This window comes from Scyliorhinus canicula, chromosome 1 (assembly GCF_902713615.1).
Source record: "Scyliorhinus canicula chromosome 1, sScyCan1.1, whole genome shotgun sequence".
Classification (NCBI taxonomy): domain Eukaryota; kingdom Metazoa; phylum Chordata; class Chondrichthyes; order Carcharhiniformes; family Scyliorhinidae; genus Scyliorhinus; species Scyliorhinus canicula.
Window position 1 is genome coordinate 134,409,335 of NC_052146.1, and position 24,728 is coordinate 134,434,062.

General features: G+C 43.6%; 1 protein-coding gene across 5 annotated transcripts in view; it reads right to left on the reverse strand.

Moving 5' to 3' along the window:
• The window catches only part of macf1a (microtubule actin crosslinking factor 1a), an 837,043-nt gene that overhangs the window by 264,731 nt on the left and 547,584 nt on the right, over nt 1-24,728 (reverse strand). For 3 of the 5 annotated variants that reach the window (XM_038800586.1, XM_038800577.1, XM_038800551.1), the window contains 7 exons: nt 24,398-24,481; nt 24,188-24,295; nt 23,976-24,074; nt 15,729-15,881; nt 12,322-12,410; nt 10,340-10,475; nt 717-5,774 (listed from right to left, as the gene is read on the reverse strand). In XM_038800586.1, coding sequence (XP_038656514.1) covers nt 717-5,774; nt 10,340-10,475; nt 12,322-12,410; nt 15,729-15,881; nt 23,976-24,074; nt 24,188-24,295; nt 24,398-24,481 — 5,727 coding nt within the window. The remainder of the gene's footprint in view (nt 1-716; nt 5,775-10,339; nt 10,476-12,321; nt 12,411-15,728; nt 15,882-23,975; nt 24,075-24,187; nt 24,296-24,397; nt 24,482-24,728) is intronic. The other 2 variants (XM_038800561.1, XM_038800568.1) reach the window with 1 other exon arrangement.

Genomic DNA, 24,728 nt, shown 5'->3' on the forward strand with positions numbered 1-24,728 from the left:
CACTGTAATTAAATTTAGAAACAGCTACACCATCTAATTTTTGCACTTGGAATACCACAGTTTACATTAAAAACAAAGAACTATCGGCCAATGCAGCTCATCAGCAAGTTCGAAAACCAGCAAGTAAATTCTACAGCGAAGCAACATGTGAGCTCATGGATCTGAATTGGAGTTACCAATCTGACCATATTTCATTTAGCAGAATACTAATCAGAAATCAAATGATGTGGAAATGCCGGCATTGGACTGGGGTGTGCTCAGTAAGAAGTCTTACAACACCAGGTTAAAGTCCAACATGTTTGTTTCAAACACTAGCTTTCGGAGCACTTTTCCTTCCTCAGGTGAATGAAGAGGTATGTTCCAGAAACATCAAGGAATTTGTCTATATAGATGTTTCTGGAACATACCTCTTCATTCACCTGAGGAAGGAGCAGTGCTCCGAAAGCTAGTGTTTGAAACAAACATATTGGACTTTAACCTGGTTTTGTAAGACTTTTTACAGAAATCAAATGTTAGCCCTCCGCTAAATCAGAGGAGGAAGTTCCTCAAAGCTTTTATTCTGCATCTACTGGGGCTGATAGGAAAAATGTATTGAGAGAAGCCACAAGGTTAGACAATTCTCCAAGCTGGGATGGAGGAACCAAGAAGTGTGAAAAGACAGACAATACTAAAATTCAACCAATTAAAAAAACAATCCTACAATAAGCTTTAATTACCTGCTTGTCTTCCATTTTGTCTGGTCTATCCTGAATGTTTCTTGTGGCTTTGTTGATAACTCCTCTTTGCTCATTCAAGTTTATAGATGTTGGTTCTTCAGTTTGTTTCTGCAGGGAATCTTGGTTGATCATCAGCTGGGTACTTTCAATGTTGTCCATTAATGGGGCGCTCTTATTAGTTGCTTCAGAAATAGATGCAACTTCTAGGCCCAAAATATTATTCAATTTTTCTACATGCTCAGTCTTTTCCTGTTCTTCTGAACCAGTTATATTTGCAATGAAAATTTCTTTTGATTCTGGACTTTGTTGCTTATATTCAGAAAGCATTACGAGGTTTTCACTGACACTGTCATCACTTAGAAACGCAGCTGAGGGCACAATATATACGTCTGCTTTTTTAACACTGGAAAGTCCATCTTCATCTGATATTTTACCTGCCAATGTACCACTTTGCTCTATACTTTCCAGTTCATCTACTTTTGCATTTGATTCTTCATTGTGCTCAATATTTGTTGCCATTCCAACAAACAACGTATTTGATTCAGTTAAACTTTCATGAACCTGCTCTTTAATGGTTTCCTTGGTCTTTCTTAAAACTATTTCTCGATCTTTCAGATTTATAGCCACACTTCCTCTTGAAATTTCATCTCCTGTTCTTTGTTTTACCAAATCCTCAATTTCCTTCGGCCCATAATTAGGAAGATCATTTATCCTTTGTAAAATAAGTTGCTCCCTTTCTTCCAATTTGGGTTCCTTAATTTCATGATCCACCAAATAGAATTCTTCATCACTCTTACCTTCTACATTCTCAGAAATCATTCTTTGCATTCCATTTCCAGAATTATAATCATTTCCTTCCACAAATTTCTGACAATCACTCAATTCCAAACAAGTAATTCCCAGGTCTTTCTCCATATTGTTTGAGTACTTCTCCGAAACATTAGCAATCTTAATTTCATCCTCAACCTTTTGCTCGGCATCGCTAAATTTTGTTTCTGTATCCATATATACAAAAGCTTGAGAAGGGGCTGACCGGCTGTGTGAATTGGTATTATCAACTGAATTGGTATTATCAACAAGAGTCAGAGGTAATGAATCTTTTATAACTGCCTTTTCATTCGACAGTAACTCAGGTGGCACAGACTTGCAGGCATCAGGGAACAAAAATCCTTCATTTTTATAATTGATTATTTGAATTTCAGCATTCAATTGGTCTTCATTATCTGTTCTTGTAGGCAACATCTGGGTTACTTCATTTGGAGATCGCTTTTGCAAAGATGTTTTCTCCATAATGGGCTCAACTCTTTCTATTGCATCCACAGCACCCCTCTGGTCAGGATCAGTATATTCTCCAATAAAACCTAAATTGGATTGGATTTCCTCAGCCACCTTTTGACTTATCAGACCACACTTAGCCGCTTGTGCAAGTGGAACTTTCTCTCCAGTTAGCGTATCAAGTATTCCTCCACTCAAAACCTGATTGGTGACAATAATCTTAAGCATGTCATCATCTAATAGCTCACATTTTGAAGCTTGTGCTAGAGTCAATCTGTTACCAGTGGTGTTATCCACAATCCCACCACTGTCAGCTTGGGCTTGTAGCAATCGCAAAGCTGGCACTGGATCCACTTTCATTGATTTTACTGCTTCAGCAACAGACAAGGTCTTGCCAGTCGATTCATCTATAAGCCCCGTAAAATACCTGACCTCCAGATACCTCTGGCCAGATTGCATGTCTATTTTTCCTTTCTTGATCAACTCTGAGTAAGGTATTACCATACACTGTTTAGGATCCACAATTCCTTCATTTAACTCAGGAGAAACCATTGCCTTTTCCATTATAGATTTTTCCAACTTTCCTTGCTTTGCAGCTTGAGTTAACGCCAGATTTTTGAAACTTGATGATTCTGTGAACCTTCCACTCAATGCCTGGAGTTCTTCCACTTCTAAAGCAAAATCCAAGTTCACAAGGCCTAATGATGCTGCTTTGGATAGAGTGATTGGCTGCATTGTTTTTGGATGGAGATATGCATGTTGACAAGCTTTCTCTATTTCAATCAATTCATTAGCTATATCCTGATCAACCAGACCACATTTAATAGCATCTGTTACAGAAAGTCTCATCCCTGACACATGATTAATTCCCCCCAAAACCACTTGCTTTTTCAAAATATTAAGAATGGTTTCTTTATCAAGGATGCCCCTCTTTTTTGCTTCAACAATAGTCATGTGTTCTTTTGTTTGCGAATCCACTATGCCATTCATTTCCATCTGTAGAACAATCTTTTTCAGCTTTGTGTTTTCATCAGATTCCTTTCCTTTGGTCGCCTTCTCCAGCTTGGTCAAATTATCCAAATGCACATTATCCACTAAGCCCATTTTTGATGCTAAAGTCACTGATAATTGTTTGCCTCGCTTCAAGTCAATGATTCCTCCAGAAACCACCTGTCCCTCCAGAATTCTTGCTGCAGTTTCTTGATCCAGGAGACCAACTTCAGCTGCATCCTTAACGGAGTATACAGAAGAGGTATCTGGGTCAATTATACCACAAATAACTTTCTCAGATTTGAAGACTTTCTGAATCAACTGTTCATCCACAAGTCCTTCATCTACAGCCTCAGCTACTGTCAGTGTCTCACAAGTCTGCGGATCAAAGAAACCACTGAAGATACTCAATTTTTCCATTAGTTTGAGAGCAGTATGGCTCTGCAGCACTCCTTTGGCCACTGCTTCATTCAGTGCTAGTTTTTGTCCTGTCTGATCATTAATGATGCCACCACTTTGAAGCTGGCCAATTAGAACATTTAAAGCAGATTCCTCATCCAAATATTCTTTGGTCGGACCTGAATTTAATGTAGGTTCAATCCGATCTTTTACTGTCCCGTTCAGGCTGTCTCGTTCCATTCCATCTTCGCATAATATTGATTCAATTCTGCTAACATTTATCACAGAAGTATCTCCATTGTCTGTTTTAGTTTTCAGTGTTAAGTCATTATGAGATTCTTGGAGAGCCTCCTGAGCTGTTGGTGTTGTAACATCTATTACTGAACTGGTTAGCAACCCAACTGTTTGCAAATCTATGGCTTCTTTGTCAATGTCAACCTGATTCCAAGAACATGATAACATTTTCATGTCAGTTACTGCAGAAAGTGAAGTTTCAGTATCTTTGCTAGATGTAGTTACTCCGCTTTGTAGACCTGTAGCATTTTCAGCAAGAATTGTTTTATTACTGATTTTACTGGTGGCAGGCTTAGATTTAGATAGTTTCAGTTTTTCTTTTTCAGCAGGGTCACATTTTATGATTTTCTTCTTTCTTTTAGGTGCCGGTTGCATTTTAGTCGGGAGAATATTCTTGTTACAAGTTTCACTTTTATTTTCTACTTCCATTTTCTTCTTGACTGTTATTTTCTTGCTGATTACAGTTTCCTTAATCCGTGTATCTGACTTTGTCTCATGCTTTTCATGGACAGCTTCGACTTTCTTCTCATCACTTGCTTTTAATCTGTGCTCTAACTCTGCATTATCTGGATCATATATTTCAACAGACCCAGTGGCATTTGATTGATTTATTTCTATTGCAACATCATATTCTTCTCCATTACGTTCATCTAACAGATTTTTACCTTTCACGACTGCAGCTGCATTTATGAATCCTTTCATTGTGTCATTCAACTTCGCATCAACCAAAAGTAGCCTGTTACCGTTGTGCACATCCATGTAACTTTGCGTCATTAAATATGACAACAGCCTTTCCTTGACCATTTGGCTATCAGAGGCTTCAGTACTATTGTCCGATTCCAGGGATTTCAGGTTGGAATTTGCAAAGTTTTCACAAGCTGACCTCCAATTCAATCTGTTCATGCTTGGAGTACTTGGTTCTTTCATATTTGGTATTGAATCAGGTATATGAATAGATTGTAACACCTCAGCAGCTTTCGAGTCTAAAATTCCACGTCCAATTGATTTTTCCCAGGACAGCACCTCAGCCCTTTCTGGGACATAAAGTTCTGATATTGTGGCTCTCTTCTTCAGGATATTGTGTGCGAGTTCTGTGGAGACAAGACCTTGTTGCAATGCATTGGCCACAGGAAGGACTTCACCAGATTCTGGCCACAGCAGTCCCTTAAAAGACAACTGGGACTGTAGTACAGTCAGTGCACTTCTTGAAGTCATTAAATCCCATTGCACAGCTTCATCCAGAGTTAGTCGCTGACCTGAGATGGGGTCAATAACACCTCCCATCTGGATCTGACGAATTAATATGGAACAGGCTATGTCATGATCAATTAAATTATGTCTCACTGCTTCATCCACTGTTAATCGGTGCCCTGTCCTGGGATCTACAATACCTCCTGCAAAGAGTTGGGCCTCCAAAAGTCTGACCATCACCTGTTGATCTATCAGACCTTCCTGGATAGCACGGAATATGCTAACTTTCCTACCCGATTTCAGGCACACCATTCCACCAGCAAGCTGTTTTATTGGAAATAATGTTAATCCAGTTTCTTTATGTACAATACACCGTTGCATCAGTTCTGAAAAACTAAGCTTTTCTCCTGTGTTTGGATCAATCAGACCTTTCTGCATTCTTTGTCTAGTCTTCAGCTTAGAGTGAAGTGTAGCGGTAATCAGGCCCTCTTGAAATGTCTTCTCCAAATTCATAGCTTCATCTGTTGATGGGTCACGAAGGTCACCATTGATAAGCTGTGCCTCTAAAATCTTCATTCCCACATTCTCTTCAATTTTCTTTTCTTCAACAGCAGCAGCAACAGGCAGAAGCTTCTTATTTTCAAAACTTGTGCTTTTCAGGAGCTGTATGGCAGTCTCCAGTTCTTTCAAAGATTTAGCTGTCCGGTCATCAATTGCACCCTTTTCTAAAGCTTCCTCCACTGTCAGACTTTCACACGTCTCAGGGGTCATGAGGCCAGAATTAATTACTTGAATTTGCAGCAGAACGAGCCCTGTGTCCTGGTCTATAAGACCCTTCTGCATGGCACGGAAAATTGAAAATATTTCTACTGTTCCCAGGTCAATCACACCTGCAATTGTTTCATTCTCCTGGAAAATGTAAGGCACATGTTAGGTCACTGAACATTTAGCAAATAAATAATAAGCAAATATACTTGTAATTCTAAATGTCGTTTTGTGTATAGAAGTCATTAATTGAGGTTCATATTGACTAACCCATTCTTAAAAAAAAATCTAAAAAAATAGAGAAGGTGAAAGGCAAAATATATGGACTGTGTATCTGCAGCTACATAATCTAAAAGAAACTATGGTGTTGTTGGAGTTGTTCTTTAGCTGGTTTATGACTGCTGTCACTTGAATCTAATATACTCCAGTGGGGTGAATTTGCTCAGTTTTCAGTGTTGTTATAGTCCCCTTTTTAGACAAGTACTAAATTAACACTGGCAAGTGTGAATCTGGCATGAAATCCCCTCCAGAAAGCAATAAATCACATAATAATCATCATCACACCTCCAGTCAGACCACTGATACTGGGAAGTTCTATGTCGGCTCTATTATAGGGCACAAAACGGAAGTATTATTTGTAGCAGGTCTTGCTGACAGTTTAGTTCCCCACTGCTATATAACCACACAATCACTTTTTTGGGTCCTGGGGAGTTTCAAAGCTTTTTAACCAATACTTAGAATTATTTTCATCACTGAGGAGCTGAACTTGCTGGACAGACCGGCTCCTCAGAGATCAGGCCACCATTTTGAAAGGGTACCCTGATCTCTAGGTAAGCTTGTCGGTCCCCCACAAACATGGGCATTACCCCCCAAGTGAGGAGAGCCTATAGGGTTCCTGGGTAATCTCTTCAGGAACCCCCCCACAGAGGCCCCTTCTTACCTTTCATGTGCATGGCCCCCTCAGGTCCTGACCCTTGGCAGTGTCACCCTGCCAACTTGGCAGTGCCAAAGTGAAGGCCTGGCAGTACCAAGGATGCCACATTCTAGGGGCCACCCTGCCCTGCCCCTGATCACCAAGTGGCCTCTGATGGCCTGGGACACTCCCTGGGTGCTGTTCCGCCTTGTCTAGGTTGGTGTGGACCAATACTGAACGCTGCCCGACCAGGACCTCCCTGGGTAGGCCAGTATATGCCTGGAGACTGGTAGATCCTGGGTGAGTAGGGGCTTAGTATGTTTAAAACCTACTTAAGCGAGTCCGGCTTGGTCACAGCCTTTGTGGATGGGATCCTAATGGTGACACCTCGCAAGATATGGATAGATCTCGCGAGGCGCACTGGCTGCCGGGAAACCCACGGGAGGCTTTTCCCAGCATCCACCGGCCGTGCCCCCATTTGAGTGTGATGTGGCCGGTAGAATGCGTCCATTGTGTTTAGACCTGGCTCAAGCCAGAAAGGAGTAAGTATCAAAACATCATGATGGGGCACTGTGTAGTGTATTTTCTAACCTGATGCAATGCTAAGTTCTGGTTCTGGTAGGTAAGCTAACATGAAACTAGAACACAATTGTGTACAAGCAGGAACATAAAGGGAAAGAAAGGTCTGCAAAGCTAAAATTGCAAGGGTGTTGCTTGGAAAAAAATGAACAATAACTCACAAGGGAGCTCATCTATGGTTTTACAATGTAAACAAAGTACGAGAATTACATTAATGAGCCATCACACAAACTGCAAAATTAAGATTTTCCATTTGTGATTAATGCTGGATACTTCTGAACTATGGAATAACAACTATGCCGCTGGCTTAAATGTTGGTGTACACATCTTCTGAACAAAATCTAATAATCTAACTTTATAAATAGATATTAGAAAAAGTAGTTGAGTATATAACGTATTAATATTCCCTCTAAACTTGTAGCGTTGTAGGATGGAAATACAGTGAACTTAAAGCATCGCACAAAAAGCAAACACAGCAAACATAACAAATCTTTTGACCTAAAATACATAATTGAATTTTGGCAAACTTAGAATTTGTCAACTTTTGACTGCATCGCTGTCTAAGGACTTTAGTCATTAGGATTTTTGGATCTGCAAGCCACAAACTAGTTACATAGAATGTATTAATCCTTACAGGACTGTTTATGTCATGTAATGTAACCCTTTTTAAATGAAATCCACACCAGGACATTACAAATAATAGTATCTGGAATTTTACAATATATTTCAGAACATCTATTGCTCAAGGTAGCTGAAAGCCTATACTGAATTCTTAGATTTAGGTCAGTGTATGGATAGAAAGCAAATTCTTTAAGACCCCCAGCACTGTTTATCACTGATATGTGAAATTGATTTAATTATTTCTGCAGATTAACTATTGGATTTATACACACTTTAATTTCAATGTTCATCAATTCAGACGCAAGTGAATGGGAATACTCAATGGGCATGCCGATTTCCCTTTATTACTTGTGAAGAAACATAGGAACGTCTCTCGATTCCGAGACACAAAGCTATATCATGGTGTCTGCAATTGTGGAAAGGAGCTGGGTATCACAATTAAGCATTGACTTGCTGGAAATTGCATTTGATTCTCTGGGGAGAGGTTTTGAAGGAGCAATAAAAATGTGCTCAGTTTAAGACAATATATACAGAAATTGCTAGATTTGACAGTGCAATACTTACACAATCTAGATAAACTGTTTTGGAGTTTTATTTGGAAGACTTCTTCTTAATTATGATAATAATAATCGTTATTGTCACACGATTAAGGCTTACATTAACAATGCAATTAAGTTACTGTGAAAAGCCCCTAGTTGCCACATTCCGGCGCCTGTTCGGGTGCACAGTGAGAATACAGAATGTCCAAATTACGGAACAGCAAATATTTCGCGACTTGTGGGAGGAAACCGGAACACCTGGAGGAAACCCACGCATACACGGGGAGAACGTGCAGACTCTATAAAGACAGTGACCCAAGCTGGGAATCAAACCTGAGACCCTGGTGCTGTGAAGCAACTGTGCTAACCACTGTGCTACCGTGCCACCCATTATTATTTGCTATTATCTAATATTTTAACCAGAAATACATAAACACAATGAACAAATACAGAAATACATGACAACGTACAGTATAACAAATTTAGAACAGGAAAAGACAAAAACATTTACTTACCAGTTGGCTTGTCAGCAGCAAAACAGAGCTAATGCGAGTATTTCAGCAGTGTCACACACATAGTGTAAGCTTGTTGTTAGGTCCAGCATGCGGCTTTTATGGGGGTTTTGTATCAAATTTTAATCCATCTTCTAATTCAGAAGGGTTAGTTTTGAGTTGTAAGCAAGGATGCTGGTTAATTTAACATAATTATTCACAGGAAATTCATAGTGACACATCATGCTCAACTTGTCATGAAATTCAGACTTGACAATGATCGCACTATGCTGCTTACAGCAAGCAAAGATTATACCATACTTCAAACATGGTTCCTTTCTACAGTGAAGCAAGAAAGATATTATATACCCAACCTCCTTCTTTGCTGAATGATATAGAGAAGGCAGTTCTAGGATTGGCTACACATCAAAAGAAAGCTTTACAAATATTAATAGATTTGTGCCATATTATGTGGAATTCACACAATGACAATTTATAACATCAGGTTCTATTTCACAGTGCATCACTGTATGCAAGGCAACATATGGATATATATATCCTAGAAACAGAAAATGGATAGAAACTTTGGAAAAGTGGTAGTGAATGAGCAAAATTCACGATTACATCATTCCCATTTATATATAAACTCACACGCACACAATCATGCATTGATGAAACGATAAACATGGGGTCTGAATAAATTCAGTTTTTGTTTCTCAGACAATGTACACTCATCTCCTTGGTTAGACGTGGTCTTTAAGGCAGGATTCATCAAATACAATCAGCATTCCATCAATACTTTGGAATTAAGGCACTAAACCAAGGCCCCATCTGCCATTGTAAAAGGTTCCATGTCACTATTCGAAGAGCAGAGAAAACTGCCTGGTGTACTGGCCAATATTTATCCCTCACCTAACCTCTCTATTTTTCCATTGTTATTGAGGGACTTTGCTGTGGACAAATTGGCTGCCACATTTACCTATAACAGTGACTGCACTTCAAATGTAATTTGTTGGCTGCAAAGTAGTTTGAGAGATCTTCAATTTGTGAAAGGCGTTAGGTAAATGGAAGTTATTTTTTACTTTTTAATTTAAACCATACAACATAATTTACTTGCTGAATGACAAATGCATCAAATTATAAAATGGGAATTATTTAAATACTTAATGGGGTTAGGTTGACAGATTATTAGCAATGGTGCTCACTACAAATGAAGCGCACAGAGGGCACATACTTTTAAAAGAAACACAATTGAAGCAAAGCCGATACAATTTGCCATAAAAGAGTAGCACATTGAAAGCTAGCATTTGATTTGGAGATAATTGGCTGAGAAACGCAAAATTGTCTTTATGTGATGAGTAGTCTGATGTAAATGTGAGTAAATGAAGTTCACTCCGTGCTATTACAGATAAAACATACCATGCAGTGTCAATTTTTGGTTCATTTATACATTCACAAGTACATTCATACATTAATCCACGAGGTCATATGGTCTGATGTTTGACGCAATTAAAAGATAACCTGAAATATTAATTCAAAAACAATATTTTGATACGCCAAGTGTACCTTGCGTTGTACTTCCTGAGTGAGTTTATTCTGTAGTTGTTGGAGCTGTTCTGCAGACTGCTCACACAGTTGACCGTATGTTTCTTTTAGTGTGTTCAATTGTGATGTCACCTGTTGCTGTTCTTCTGGAGACATCCTGTAAAGATGAGTTAGCATTTAACAATTAAGATTGGGTGTGTGGAGGTTGGGGGAGATGTGAGGGAAGGAAGGCGACAGAAATGGGGAAGAAAATCCCTTGCCCAGGATTCTTTCAAAATCTGTATTTAGGTCAGACTCCATTTGGTCAGATGGCATTTACACTGATCCAGTTTACAGACTTTCCACTTCTTTTAACACGGATATTATGGTCAGTGCTTTCCACTTGTCCATTCACTTGTTTGCAATTTTCCTCCATTCATTTTAATAGATAGGAAATTCATAGTCTGCCAAGTGATTAAATATAAAACACTGTCCGCATGCAGCTGGCCTTGGAAAACTCAAGTTCCAGTTTAATCGAGTCTTTGACTAGAAGGTATATTGAGAGGGAAATAGGTGTCATGTGAAAATCGTCAAATAGTAGTATATAGATAAAATTCAAAATTTCCTTTCAAGCATGCTGGTCCTGGATGTTTTGTTTTTGTAGCTTGCTTGTGAGTCATTTCAGCATATGAAAAGACCTTTATGAACAATGGGAACCCAGGAGAACGGAGTGACTTGCCAGAAAAATTAGGTGTTTTCATACAATGCAGGGAAGAATGTAGTAGAAATATATTCACTTTTCTATAGACATGATTTCAGTTCTCTTAATGGCACAAATGGATCCTTTAATTTAGCAGCATTAGAGCATAAATGGAGGACTTTTACTTTACACCATAGTCCTGGCATCTTGGAATTCTTCCAAAATAACGGAATTAGATATTGAAAACAAGCATATTATTTAGATAAATAATCCTATTTTACACAACTACTTGAATGCTTTAGAAGCACTGATAATATCCAATTGAAAGCAGTCTGAACCAAACAGTAATGGGAAGCTGGTGTTATGCAGTATACAGTAGATGATCCCACAAATGCTCTGCTGCACACCATGGGCTGGATTCTCCGTCCCACCTCGCCAGATTTCTGGTTCAGCACGCCGGCGGGATGCTCCGTTTCACAGGCTGATGAATGGGGTTTCCCATTGTGGGCAGCCCCATGCCTGAGGGAAACCCCTGGGCTGCAGGCAAAACTGGAGCATCCCGAAGGCGGACAATCCAGCACCATATTAACTTATTGAGCATGTTGGAATCTGGCAATTATGTGTATTAACATTTATAATTGTGTGTATATCTATATCATTATTAAGATCAAATTCTGGTAATTCCAATAAAGATAGTTTTAAAGGCCAAATTACAATCATCTTCAAAATGATGTGGAGATGCCGGCGTTGGACTGGGGTGAGCACAGTAAGAAGTCTTACAACACCAGGTTAAAGTCCAACATGTTTGTTTCAAACACTAGCTTTCGGAGCACTGTTCCTTCCTCAGGTGAATTCACCTGAGGAAGGAGCAGTGCTCCGAAAGCTAGTGTTTGAAACAAACATGTTGGACTTTAACCTGGTGTTGTAAGACTTCTTACTATCTTCAAAATGTATCTATCTCCACTTTTTTTCTGTAGACATCAACGCAAAATTGTCTACAGAATAAACATCTAGATTGCCAATTCTAGAATCCATGTTGCTAATTAATTGATGATATAAAGTGGTTTATTTATCTGTTAATGTGAAAACACATTCTCTTGTGTTCAGACTGATCAAGGAATACAATAGAACTTCCTTCACAATAAACTAGTTTGCACAAACGATGATATCAGCAGGAATTCCAACTTGTGCAATCTCATTTTCCACACCCATACATAATTAAGAGGGGAAACAGATTTCCTCTCCCAGCTATTCAATTTTAGTGATGTGTTGCCATGGTAGCGACTGAATTCTCACCATAAATAGGAAGCAGTAACCAACTAACCTGTTCCCATGTTTTGCTAGAAAGATTTGTGCTGTTTTGATCGCATCCGCTATTTGATCTTTCTTGGCATCAAGTTCTTCAGTAATTGCCTGTGTCAAGAAGAAATAATTTGAGACATGGAACAGTATTACCCAATAGAAAAGTTTGAGGAGTCACAGGCATGGCTTCGGTGATAGTTTTAGCAATGTTCACTAATTTTATTTGACAAATGTTTGTACATAAAATGCAGGAAAATGCACACCGCATGCACATACTTGCTTGAAATCTACCACCATTCACTAATGCTCACATACTCTGGGAGGGATTCTCCGGTTTCCGATGCCGAAATAGTGTTCGGCCAGAGAAGCACCATTTGCGTCGAAACCGGGAGCGGCGCCGCTTTTGCAATGCTCTGCCCCCTCGAAATGGGCGTACTTGCAGAGTACAAGGCCATCAGGACGGCCTAGGACATCACCTGAGGCCCGCCCCCGGTGGGCCGAGATCCTGATGGCGTGGAACACCTGCACTTCTTATTTTCATGAACCTGGCGTTGCAGCTGGCGACTGAGTCCAGCGCCGCAATAGTCGGGTGGGCGCATTCCACAGGCAGGGGGCTTCGGCGGGGACTGGGGGCACTGATGGGTGGGTTGGGGGGGGGGGGGGGGGGGGGGGGAGATCCGGGGGTGGCAAGCCTGGTAAAAGGGGGACAGTGTTTGGCAGGCTGGGTCTGTGCACGGCCGCCGCCATGCGTATGCGTGGCCATGGACCCGCCAATTCTCCGGCCGAATCCCCAGGTAAAGCCGGGAGCGTAACGCTGCGTGCCTGCTAGCTCCCCACCAGACGGAGGATAGGTGCAGCTTTGGCAACGTTTGTTCAGGCGTAAAAGGCCAACACCCGGCGTCGTCTTCAAATCAGAAAAGCCAGCCCTCTGTTTTTTGTCTTACCATTTTCCTAACAAATTCACAAAAAAGGTTAGAAGAGACATGCACATGTGATGTGAATGAAGATGGAGATCACATGTCGCTGGTTGATAATGCATTTGACAATATTGGCTTCAAAGTCGATAATTATAACCAGCATTTTATGTCATTAATTTCAGCTGAAAATCTATTCTCTCTCTTTTTTTTTTTAAAAAGAACAATTCCATCATTTTCAAATTCATATTAGAAAATGGACATTTGCACATGTGCAGAATTAGTTAGAAACAGAGTATAAGGAGAAATTCTAAACATAAAGACAGAAAGAACTGCAATTACTAAGGCCTCACAGCATCGAACAAAGTTAGGATTTTAGATCTATATTCTCAAGAAAGGTCACAGACCTGAAATGTCAACGTTTTCTCTCTCCACAGATGCTGCCTGGCCTGAACATTGCCAGCATCTGTAACAATTTGGTCTTGTATTAGTTTTTTCCCAATAAATTTAAAGAGCCCAATTCTTTTTTCCAATGAAGGGGCAATTTATCGTGGCCAATCCACCTACCCTGCATATCTTTGGGTTGTGATAGTGAGACTCATGCAGACACGGGGAGAATGTGTAAACTCCACACAGATAGTGACCTAGGGGCGGAATGGAACTCAGCTCCTCGGCGCCGTGAGGTAGTTGTGTTAACCACTGCGCCACCGTGCCGCCCTTGCTCTTGTATTAGTAACTCTCTCACCTTGAGGAGGCACCTATAATAACCAAATTAAACAAGCATGCTGAAACAACAATATTTTGATCAGAGGAAACCCGCTTCAAATCTCAGCATTAGAACAGATGTTCAGTTGCAAAGTTGCATGAAGTTTGAGAGCCTCAGTTAAATTCACTTAAAGTTAATTCCTAAATTTAGCAGCTCAAACATGTGGAAGTGAATGACAAATTTCAGGCTACTCTTTCATACCTCTTAATAAAATAGCACTGCAGCTCAGCTCTATTAGTAGTACGTTTCATTCAAAGTCAGGTGGTCATGGATACAAACCACACTTCAGGGCCTGAGAACTTGGCCACAATCTGTGTCTGCTTAGTTCCTGTAGCACATTTGAAAAAGAGTCCTCCTCACCCCAAATATTCTTGTCAACGCTTTTCCTTCAACCACACACCAAAACAGTTTAATTGGTCAAGCCTTTAAATCATTGCTTGTGAGCTCTTGTCGTGCAGGAATTGGGTGTCATTTCTGCCTAAATAACAATAACATTCTGAAAGTCATTAAATTAATGTGAAATGCTTTGAGATCTCAGGAGTATGTGTTAAGATGCAACTTTCTTCTATTTAATGGCTATTGCACCAACAGAAATGACAAGAGTTCAAGAACAAGGGCCGGGATTCTCCCCTTCCCGGTGGGGCGGGGGGTCCCGGCGTGCCAAGAACCACTCCGGCGTCAGGCATCCCCAAAGGTGCGGAGAAGGGCTAGGCTCGCGCCGGAGTGGTTGGCGCCCCGCCGACCGGTGCGAACGGCTGGAAGGCGCGAGTCCGCGCATGCGCCGGAGCGTCAGCAGCGGCGCATGCATGGTGGAAGGGGTCTCTTCCGCCTCCGCCATGGTGGGGGCGGCGGTCGCGGCGGAAGAAAAAGAGTGCCCCCACGGCACAGGCCCGCCCGCCGATTGGTGGGCCCCGATTGCGGGCCAGGCCACCATGGGAGCACCACCTGGGGTCAGATCGCCACCCCCCCCCCCCCCCCCCCAAACCAGGTCCCCGGGGCCCGCTCGCGCCGCCTGCTCCCACCGGCACCAGAGGTGCTCTGATTCCCGCCGGCAGGATTGGCCTGTCAGCGGCGGGACTTCGGCCCATCGCGGGCCGGAGAATCGCCGCGGGGGCCCCGCCGACCTGCACGGCTCGATTCCCACCCCCGACGATTCCTGGGTGGCGGAGAATTCGGGCCACGGCGGGGGCGGGATTTACGCCGGCCCTGGGTGATTCTCCGACCCAGCAGGGAGTCGGAGAATACCGCCCCAGAGTTTTGTTTAGTTTCTTAGTTGGAGTGCATTGAAAAGCATGGCTAGCCTAGTGAAAGGGTAGGAGAAAAAAAATAACTTCAAAATTAATAGGATTAGTTTTCAATGCATGTACAAAAGTGTTCAAGAATTAAAATTTAAAAAAAGATGCATTAATGTATCAAATATGCAAATTCAAACAATTTTGCAACAATTTAGAAATAAAGTAGATAACTGCCTCAAGAGTGGTACCTCTCTGCATACATTGAAACAAACGGAAGTTTTGACTCCCTAGGCCTTGACATATGTACAGGCTGGCAGAGTAGGGTACAAGTGAGGCTGTAACTTCAGTTTTGATGGAAGATCTACATCTAAAATGTTTACCCATCTTTATCAGAAGATGGAGGTTCTATTGTGTATTTAGAACATTTTCTGTCTTTATGCTAGGTTTTCAGCATTTAAACTTTTCCCTTTTGTCTTAATAAGTTACATTCTGGTGGACATTTGTGTTCACATACCTGCTGCTCACAAAATGATTGTTCAATGGCTGCTAGATCTCCTTCTTCTGGTACAGTATTCCTGTTTTTTAGCACACGACTAGAGTCCGAAACCCAGCTTAGGAGCTCCTTCATTTTTTCAACACGCTCATGTTTCTCCTCCTCAACAACTTTCTGTAGTCAGGAATAAAAAGGAAGGCATGAATTGACTAAAAGAGCGGTGGAAGCAGATGCAATTTCAAAAAGGAATGTATACCCAATAGGAAATAATTTGCAGGGCTTTGGTGACCAGGAATGGGAACTGAATGTCCCAGGGTATTCAGTATTTAGGAAGGACAGGCATAAAAGAAAAGGTGGTGGCGTGGAATTGCTGGTTAAAGAGGATAAAGAGGAAATTAACACAACAGTGAGAAAGGATATTAGCTCTGACAATGTGGAGTCTGTATGGGTAGAGTTGAGAAATCCCAAGGGGCAAAGTGGGTGACACACGTGGATCCCCAAACTGCAGTGGTGATGTTTGGAATGGCATTAAACATGAAATGAAAGATGCATGCAATAAGAGAATATCGGTATCATGGGTGACTTTAATCTGTATGTAGATTGGGCAAATAAAATTAGCCAATGCTGTAGAGGAGGAATTCCTGGAATGTATACAGGATGGTTTATATGGAGGAACCAACTAGAGAGCAGACCATCTTAGACTGGGTACTGTGTATGAGAAGAGAATCATTGCCAATGTGGCTGTGCGAGACCCTTGGGGATGAGCGACCATAACATGATAGAATTTTTTTATCAAGATGGAGAGCAAAGTAGTTGATTTGGAGAGTAGGGTGCTGAATCTTAATAAAGGAAACTATGAAGATATGAGGCATGATTTGGCCTTGATAGATTGGGAAGAGTTACTTAAATGGATTACAGTGGATAGGCAATAACAAGCATTCAAGGAACGCATGTGGGAACTGCAGCAACTGTTCATTCCTGTCTGGCACAACAGCAAAATGGGTAAGAGGGCCAATCCATGGCTTACAAAGGAAATTAGAAATAGTATGTGATCGAAGGATGAAGCATACAGATTGGCCAAGAAAAAATAATAGGTCTGAGGATTGGGAGCAGTTTAGAATTCAGCAAAGAAGGATCAAAGGATTGATTAAGAGGGGAAAATACAGCCCACAAGTAAGCTTTCAGGGAACATAAAGGTTGACACTAAGAGTTTCTATGGATATGAGAAGAGAAAGAGATTGGTAAAGGCAAACGTAGGCCCCCTACAGACAGAAATGTATAATGAGGGACAAAGAAATGACTGGGCAATTGAATAGATACTTTGGTTCCGTCTTCACAAAAAAGGACACAAATCAGATCCCAGAAATGCTGGAGAATGAAAGGTTTAGAGAGGGAGAAGACCTGAGGGAGATCAACATTAGTAGAGAAATGGTGCTGGGAAAACTGATGGGATTGGAGGTGGATAAATCCCCAGGTCCTGATAATCTGCATCCGCGAGTGCTTAAGGAGGTGGCTCTGGAAATAATGGGTGCATTGGTGGTCATCTTCCTGGATTCTATAGACTCTGGAGGGAAGCTAATGTCACTCCAATATTCAAAAAGGGAGGTGGAGAGAAAACAGGGAAGTACAGACCAGTAAGCTGATGTGGTATATTTGGACATTCAGAAGGCGTTTGACAAAGTCCCGCATAAGAGATTATATGTTTAAGATTCAAGCGCATGGGATTGGGTGAAGTGTATGGAGGTAGATAGGAAACTGGTTGGCAGAGAGGAAACAAAGAGTAGGAATTAATGGGTCCTTTTCAAATAGGCAGGCAGTGGGGTGCCCAGGGAACGGTGCTGTGACCCCAACCAGTCACAATATATATTAATGATTTGGATGAGGGAAAAAAAATGTAACATCTCAAAGTTTGCAAATGATATCAAGTTGGGTGAGAAAGTGAACTGTGACGAGAAGGCAGAGATCCTACAGCATGATCTGGACAGGTTGGGCGAGTGGATAAATCAATGGCAGATGCAGCATAATTTAAATAAGTGTGAGGTTATTCACTTTGGAAGCAAAAACAGGAAGGCAGATTACTACCTGAACGGTTGTAAATTGGGAGAGGGGAGTGTGCAGCGGGTCCTATGAGTTCTTATGCGGCAGTCGCTGAAGGTAAGCATGCAGATGCAGCAGGCGGTAAAGAAGGCTAATGGTATGTTGGCCTTCATTGAGAGAGGTTTTGAGTATAGGAGCAGGGATGTGTTGTTTCAATTATACAGGGCTTTGGTGAGGCTACATCTAGAATATTGTGTGCAGTTTTGGTCTCCTTTTCGGAAGAAGGATGTTCTTGCTCTCGAGGGAGTGCAGCGAACATTTCCCAACTGATTCCAGGAATGGCGGGACTGTCATAGGAGTGGAGATTGACTCTGTTAGGATTGTTTTTGCTGGAGTTCAGAAGAATGAGGGAGGATCTCAAAGAGACTTATAATTTTGTAGAATTATAAAATTCTAACAGGACTAGACAGGGTAGATGCAGGGAAGATGTTCCCGATGGTGGGTGCATCCAGAATCAGAGGTCTCAATCTGAGGATTCGGGGTAACCCATTTGGGACAGAGATGAGGAGACATTTCTTCACCCAAAGAGTGGTGAGTCTGCGGAATTCATTACCACAGGAAGTAGTTGATGCTAAAACATTGAATATATTCAAGAGGCGGTGAGATATGGCACTTGGGGCGAATGGGATCAAAGGTCATGGGGAGAAAGCAGGATTAGGCTATTGAGTTGGATGATCAGCCATGATTGAAAAATGAAATGAAAGTCGCTTATTGTCACGAGAAGGCTTCAATTAAGTTACTGTGAAAAGCCCCTAGTCACCACATTCAGGCGCCTGTCCGGGGAGGCTGGTACGGGATTGTGATAAATGGCGAAGCAGGCTCGTCGGGCCAAAAGGCCTCCTCCTGCTCACAACTTCTATGTATCTATGAAAGAGCAGGGGTGTTGGATAGCTCTTTCAAAGAGCTGTCAGACGAACAGTGGCTGAATGATCTCTTTCTGGGCTGTATTATTTTATGATTCTATGATGTCCACTGTAACTTTAATGGTCTTTAAGACTAGATGCAAAGGACTGATTCAGAACTGCTAAAACCTGTTCCAAGTGAAATGACATCGACAGATAAATTTTCCAGTCCTGCCCGCTGCAGGAATCATTGCGGGCAGGATGAAAAATTTGGTCAACCATTTAAAGGGTCATTGACGTCGGGTGGGAATTTCCGATCTCGGGGCTGGTGCGACCATTAAATTCTGCCCTAATGTTTCACGAAGGAAATGGAAAAATATCAATACTGAATAAAACAAACTGAAATACAGACACCACCTCAGCCTCCATGCTGCCCCCAACTCTCCCTTCAAACCCCCCCCCCCCACCTTTTCTTCACCACCACCTCAACGCTGAACCACACTTGCAGATAATCATAGAATCAACAGAGCAGAAGGAGGCCATTCGGCCCATCGAGTCTGCACCGGCTCTCTGAAAGAGCACCCTACCAATGCCCATGCCTCCACCCTATCCCCGTAACACAGGAACACCAACTAACCTTTTTTGGACACTAACGGCATGGCCAATCCACTCAACCTGCAAATCTTTGGACTGTGGAAGGAAACCCACGCAGACACAGGGAGAACGTGCAGACTCTGCACAGACAGTGACCCAAGCCGGGAATCGAATCTGGGACCCTGGAGCTGTGAGGCAACTGTGCAAACCACTGTGCTACCGTGATGCCCTCTTTGTTTCTCTGCGGGAGAAGCTGTCCCACTGTCGCCAGGAGAGGGCCCAGACTGGCGGAGGGATGCTGAACATACAAATCCTCACCACCTTCAAGGAACGGGCCCTAGAGGTGACTGGAGGCCGAGGACAGAATGGTCACCAATGCGGAGGTTGGCGCGCCGCAGAGGTGAGGATTCACCGGGCCCCATCTGGAGGACCTGTCAATCATGAGTTGTTATCGCCATTCTGACTGACCCATCCCTCCCACTGACCACATGTCCAATCCCCCGCAGGTCGTCCAGCCAATGGCGCCGGCCCATCCGGGGTGACCCCCTCTCCTGCCTCCCATGAGACCACCTTGGACGTGAGCTCTGAGGATGCCACGATCGATGCATTACAACTGTCATCCCCACCCTCCACCAGTGCAGATACATGTTAGTGGACAGGCTTCCGTTCAACACAGTTGATGATGTACATCAGGTGGAGGCAGGAACGCCCAGGTTCGACAGCAGTTGGAGGTCTGCTGGATCCCAAGACCAGCTGGCTCCCAGCTTGATGCTGAGCCTATAGAATAGGTATACCCTATAGGGAGCGGCTGGGACATTCAGAGGGAGATGCCAGAGACACTCCAACAGGTCCACAGCCAATTAGAGGAGTCCCAGAGGCTACGGGTGCTGGAGCTGTGGCCGGCAATGCTTGGCACTGAGGCCAACAATGCCAGTATGGCGACCGCAGTGGAGAGCCTGGTGCACGACGTCTGCAGCAATAGTGGAGGTGTTCAAGTCATGGCGCAATCGGTGACGGCCATGGCTGAGGGCTTCGGCAAAAGGTCCGACTTGCTGGGGATGTGACCCTGTACCAGGCTGACCTTGATGAGGTGTTGCAGGACATGTCCCACTTTCAGATGGGAACGGCTGAGGCGCTGCAGAGCTTGTCCCAGTCGTAGATGGGCATTGCCGAGGCACTGCAGAGCATGGCCTAATCATGGAGGAGCATCGCTGAGGACATTGGCACCATGGTGCAGACATTGGCAAGCCGCCAGGGCTGGCAGGGCCAGGTAATTTAGGGGCAGCCGTGGCTCGAACCAGCTGCCCCTCCATCCCGAGGGGAACCCAGGGCCCCATGGGCACCAAGCGCGAGGAGAGGGCGCTGGGTGCCAACCCACACTCGTCCCATGGAGTGGGAATGGTGGCCACCAGTTCCCGAGAGTTCCACCACTCTGATGAGGCCACATCTCACATGGGACAGGATAGCACGGCTGTGCATGTGCCACCAAGTAGATCGGGGCCCTCCCGCCCCACAGCACGGCTGCTAGGGGCATCGATGGCCATGGAACATGGTAAGCAGTTGGCTGCCTCCATCTCAGATGTGCATGCTGTGGACATACCTAGACGTAGCGGTACAGCAAGGAAGGTTAAGTAGGTTGGTACCCAGGGGAAGGAGGGAGGGGGGGGGGGGGGGGGGGGGGGGGGGGAAAGAGAGAGAGAGAACGAGGTGTGATACGGCAGTGGGGAGAGTAAGGCTGCACCACTGGGAGAGTGGGATATTGTTGGACACCTGTGACACATTAAAAACTCTTGATCACAAGCAGCATGACGCCTCTGTAACTTTCTTCCAGATTACGGGCCAACCTCTAAACCCTTGGCTCATCTCTCCAGTTATATCCCCCTCCCCGGGCACACCACATACAGTGATGGATGTGAGCGAGCACTCAGCAGAAAGGCAGGGGTCAGACTATGGCATACGCTGAGGAGCACTGGCACTCAGCTCTTCGCAGGTTATCACCCCCTCCCCTCGACAGTGACCCGCTTACAGTGCCGACAGTCTCAGCACCCTGAAGTGATGCGACACAGACACTGGGAGGGTGGGAAATGGGAGTGAGGTGGTGGGTATGGTGGCAATGATTGACCAGGCCACACCCTGTGCAAAGTGGGCGGGTATGAGGGCCTCTCTGGCATGCCAAACCTTCGCGCTGCAGGCTCTGGAGGACACAGCAGACCACCGCAAAGCGGACGGCCCTCCGGGCAGTGTACGAGGCATCAGAACCGCATTTTGAGCAGTCCGATGCACCGCTCAATGACAGCCCGGGTGGCCACATGGGCCTTGTTATATTGGGTCTCTGCTTCGGTCTCTGTAATGGCGTCATTAGCCAGGTCCTCAGTGGGTACCCCTTATCTCCCAGGAGCCAGCGGCCTATCCTGGGGTGGTCCCCAAAGATGCCGAGGATGTCTGACTGTCCCAGGATGTAGCTGTCATGGTCACTCCCTGGGAAGCATGCATACATGTCCTTGATCTGCATGTGGTGGTCACACACAAGCTGTATGTTCAGTGAGTGGAATGCCTTCCTGTTAACATAAGGCACTCCAGATGGCCCGGTGAGTGCAAGGCGACATGCGTGCAATCTATCAGCTCCAGGACTTGGGCATCCCGGTGATGGCGGAGAATCCTGCTGCCTGGGCATCCTGTAGGGCTTGGTCCATGTCAAAGTCGATATAGCTTTCCACTCGGGCAAACAGGACATCTGTGACCTGTCGGATGCACCTGTGGATTGTAGCCTGAAAGATGCCACACATGCCCCGCGGGAACCCACTTGGGTTGTGTGAAGTTCTCAGTTAACCACGATTGCCAAATCCCTATTATCAATAGCCTTCAGCCTTCACGGCCAGAGGCCTTGGCAGTCGGTGGGGTTTTGAGTGGTCGATAGGACAGATTTTTCCTACGGAGTGGGCCAATTGCATCGCAAACAGTTTGGCGCCGGGCCTCTCCTGCTATTCACCCGGCTCGTTTCGCTCGAGCAAGAGCGTAGCGAGGCCAGATAATCGCTCCTCAAACGTGAACTAGACTGGAGAGAAGCTCCTGAAAATCCAGAGAAACGACCATGTCTGGGTGAATATAGGTCTGGATCTCACCCAAAAAGCTGTTGAGAAACACCCCGCAAAACTCACCCAAACTGACACTTAGGGCAGGACTCTCCGGCCACGTCATCCCGGCGAAACCTGCCCGAGGTCAATGGAGTTCCCTACGACAGCCCGGGGGAGACACCCGTACAACCCGTGGCTCTAAGTTCACAGTGCACACTTACCAGCATGCCCAGCTGCATGGCTGCCTTGCAGACTGCGGGAATGGTGTTCCTTGCCCGTCCACTCCGACCCCACAGCCCACCTCCTGGCCATCCCTCCGCTACTCCTCCCCTCCCCCAGCTCTGGCAGAAACCGCCCATCCAGTGGCACTCGTACACTATGGTGACGTACACATTCCGTGCTCCTTCTCTCCCCCCAGCAGTCACGGCACCTTTTTCACGATTTTTGAAAGTACAAGTGAACCTTGCCGTCGGGAACTCCCCCGCCCCGGTGGAAGCAGAGAATCTCGGAAACCCCCGAGAATACCAGGTCAGGCCCGCTAATGACATGCAAATAGCGTTTACTGTACTTGCGGAGTAGAACGCACTGACGCTGTTGTTGAGGCACCGGACAATTGTGGTTTGGCGTGAACCAAGCACCTGCCATGATTTTGGCGTTAAAGCTGATTCTCCACCCAATCGTGTTTAGTGATTCCGGCCTCGGCCGATGGAGAATCCCGACCATAGTCTCAGACCCACTCCTCTTTCCCTCAAACTGAATGTAAAATTCAATCATATTATCATTGCTACATAGGGGTGTTAACACTATATTTTAAAGTAATCACATCTTTTGGACAATACCAGGTCTAGTATCGTCTGTTCTTGCAAAAAGATTGATGTATGGAGCATTTTGTATGGGTAGGAGACTTGGAACTATGAAAAGTGGAGACCAACTTGCTAAATAGCTTTGAAATGTGGGTTTCGAGGAGAATGCTAAAGGAGCAGTTGGACAGAAAAAGCAATAAAAGACAACTTGTTATGGAGAGTGAACAAACAAATTTCTTTGCTGAATGTAGCTCGGAACAGTCAGAGTCTGCATATGGTACATTACAAGAGGAAATAGACTTGTAAGAGGTAGTATGGAAGAAGGTTTCAAGGAAAAAAAGATAATACTAATGCTAGATGGCTTGAACATTGAAGTTATTAATAAATAAAAAGTCTTGCACAAGATGGAGAGATTTGGAAAACAATGAGCCAAGGATCTTCATGAAGATTAATTTTTACGCATTATCTGTAACTGATTGGATATGTAAAATTTTGATTTCTATCATGGATAAACTAAATTAGGACTCCTTTGGTCTGCTTGAAGCCTCCTCCCCACAACTTGGCTTACTCCTCCCACCTCTTATGTACAGGCAAGCTGCAGCAGGGCGCCAACTTGGCAGCCATAGCTTGACAGGTATGAAGGAAGCCAAGGCATCAAAATGATTCTACCCTCACAACAGTATCAAAGGATGGGTAGAGAAATCACAGACTCAGTGCCTTGGCTGAAAACAGTAACTCCTTGGGTTTAACATAATGTCTTGATTGCAACACTAGTGCTTTATAGTTGAAGTTTGAAGGAGCTGAATTATTTTCATGCAAAAAAACTGGAAATGCTTTCCCTATTTTCTGTCTCCTTACCTCCTCCTCCTCTAGTCGCCTTAAAGCATCACTGATATACTTCACATGTTGAGTTGTTAGGGTCACTAGTGCTGTGTATCGGGTTCGGAGGTCCATGAACTAGAAAGAAAAAAGGTCATCAGATAAAAGCTGTATTGCTATTAAATTACTAATATGAATACTGATAATAACGATTATTCTAGTTTAGTGATATTTTCAAAATGCTTTCTCACCTCTTGGGTTATGTGATCTGACGATGAGTGCATTCTCCGACGCTTTGGAGATGATTTTTGGTGGGATTCAACAAAAGCTCTGTAGGTCATCAACTGCAATTCATAATCCTAGGGATAGTAATGTTGTATTTTAAATTGTGTTCCTTTTGACCAACAACAGAGTCTTGTTTATAACTTTTATTCAATAGTGTCATAAATGTGAAAGCTTACCTTTACATAGACAGAGTACTGTTTGGACAGATTTTGGCATTCATCTAATTTAGTTTGATTCTTTTCAATCTCAGCAACCAATGCCTAAACCAAAGTAAATAATTTGAATCCATGTATTTAATTTTACAAATACAAAGGTGAAGTTTACCGAGTTTTATATAATTTATTCACAATTGCCACACCATTCTTAATGTTTAGGAATGTTACATAATTGGAGTTCAAAATTTTGGAGCATCAAGAAAGAGACCAAAGTGCAGCTAATTGAAAAACACATGTTAGGGCTTCAACATTGAAGGCAAGTTGTAAGAAAGGTCTTTTTGAATATTTTGGT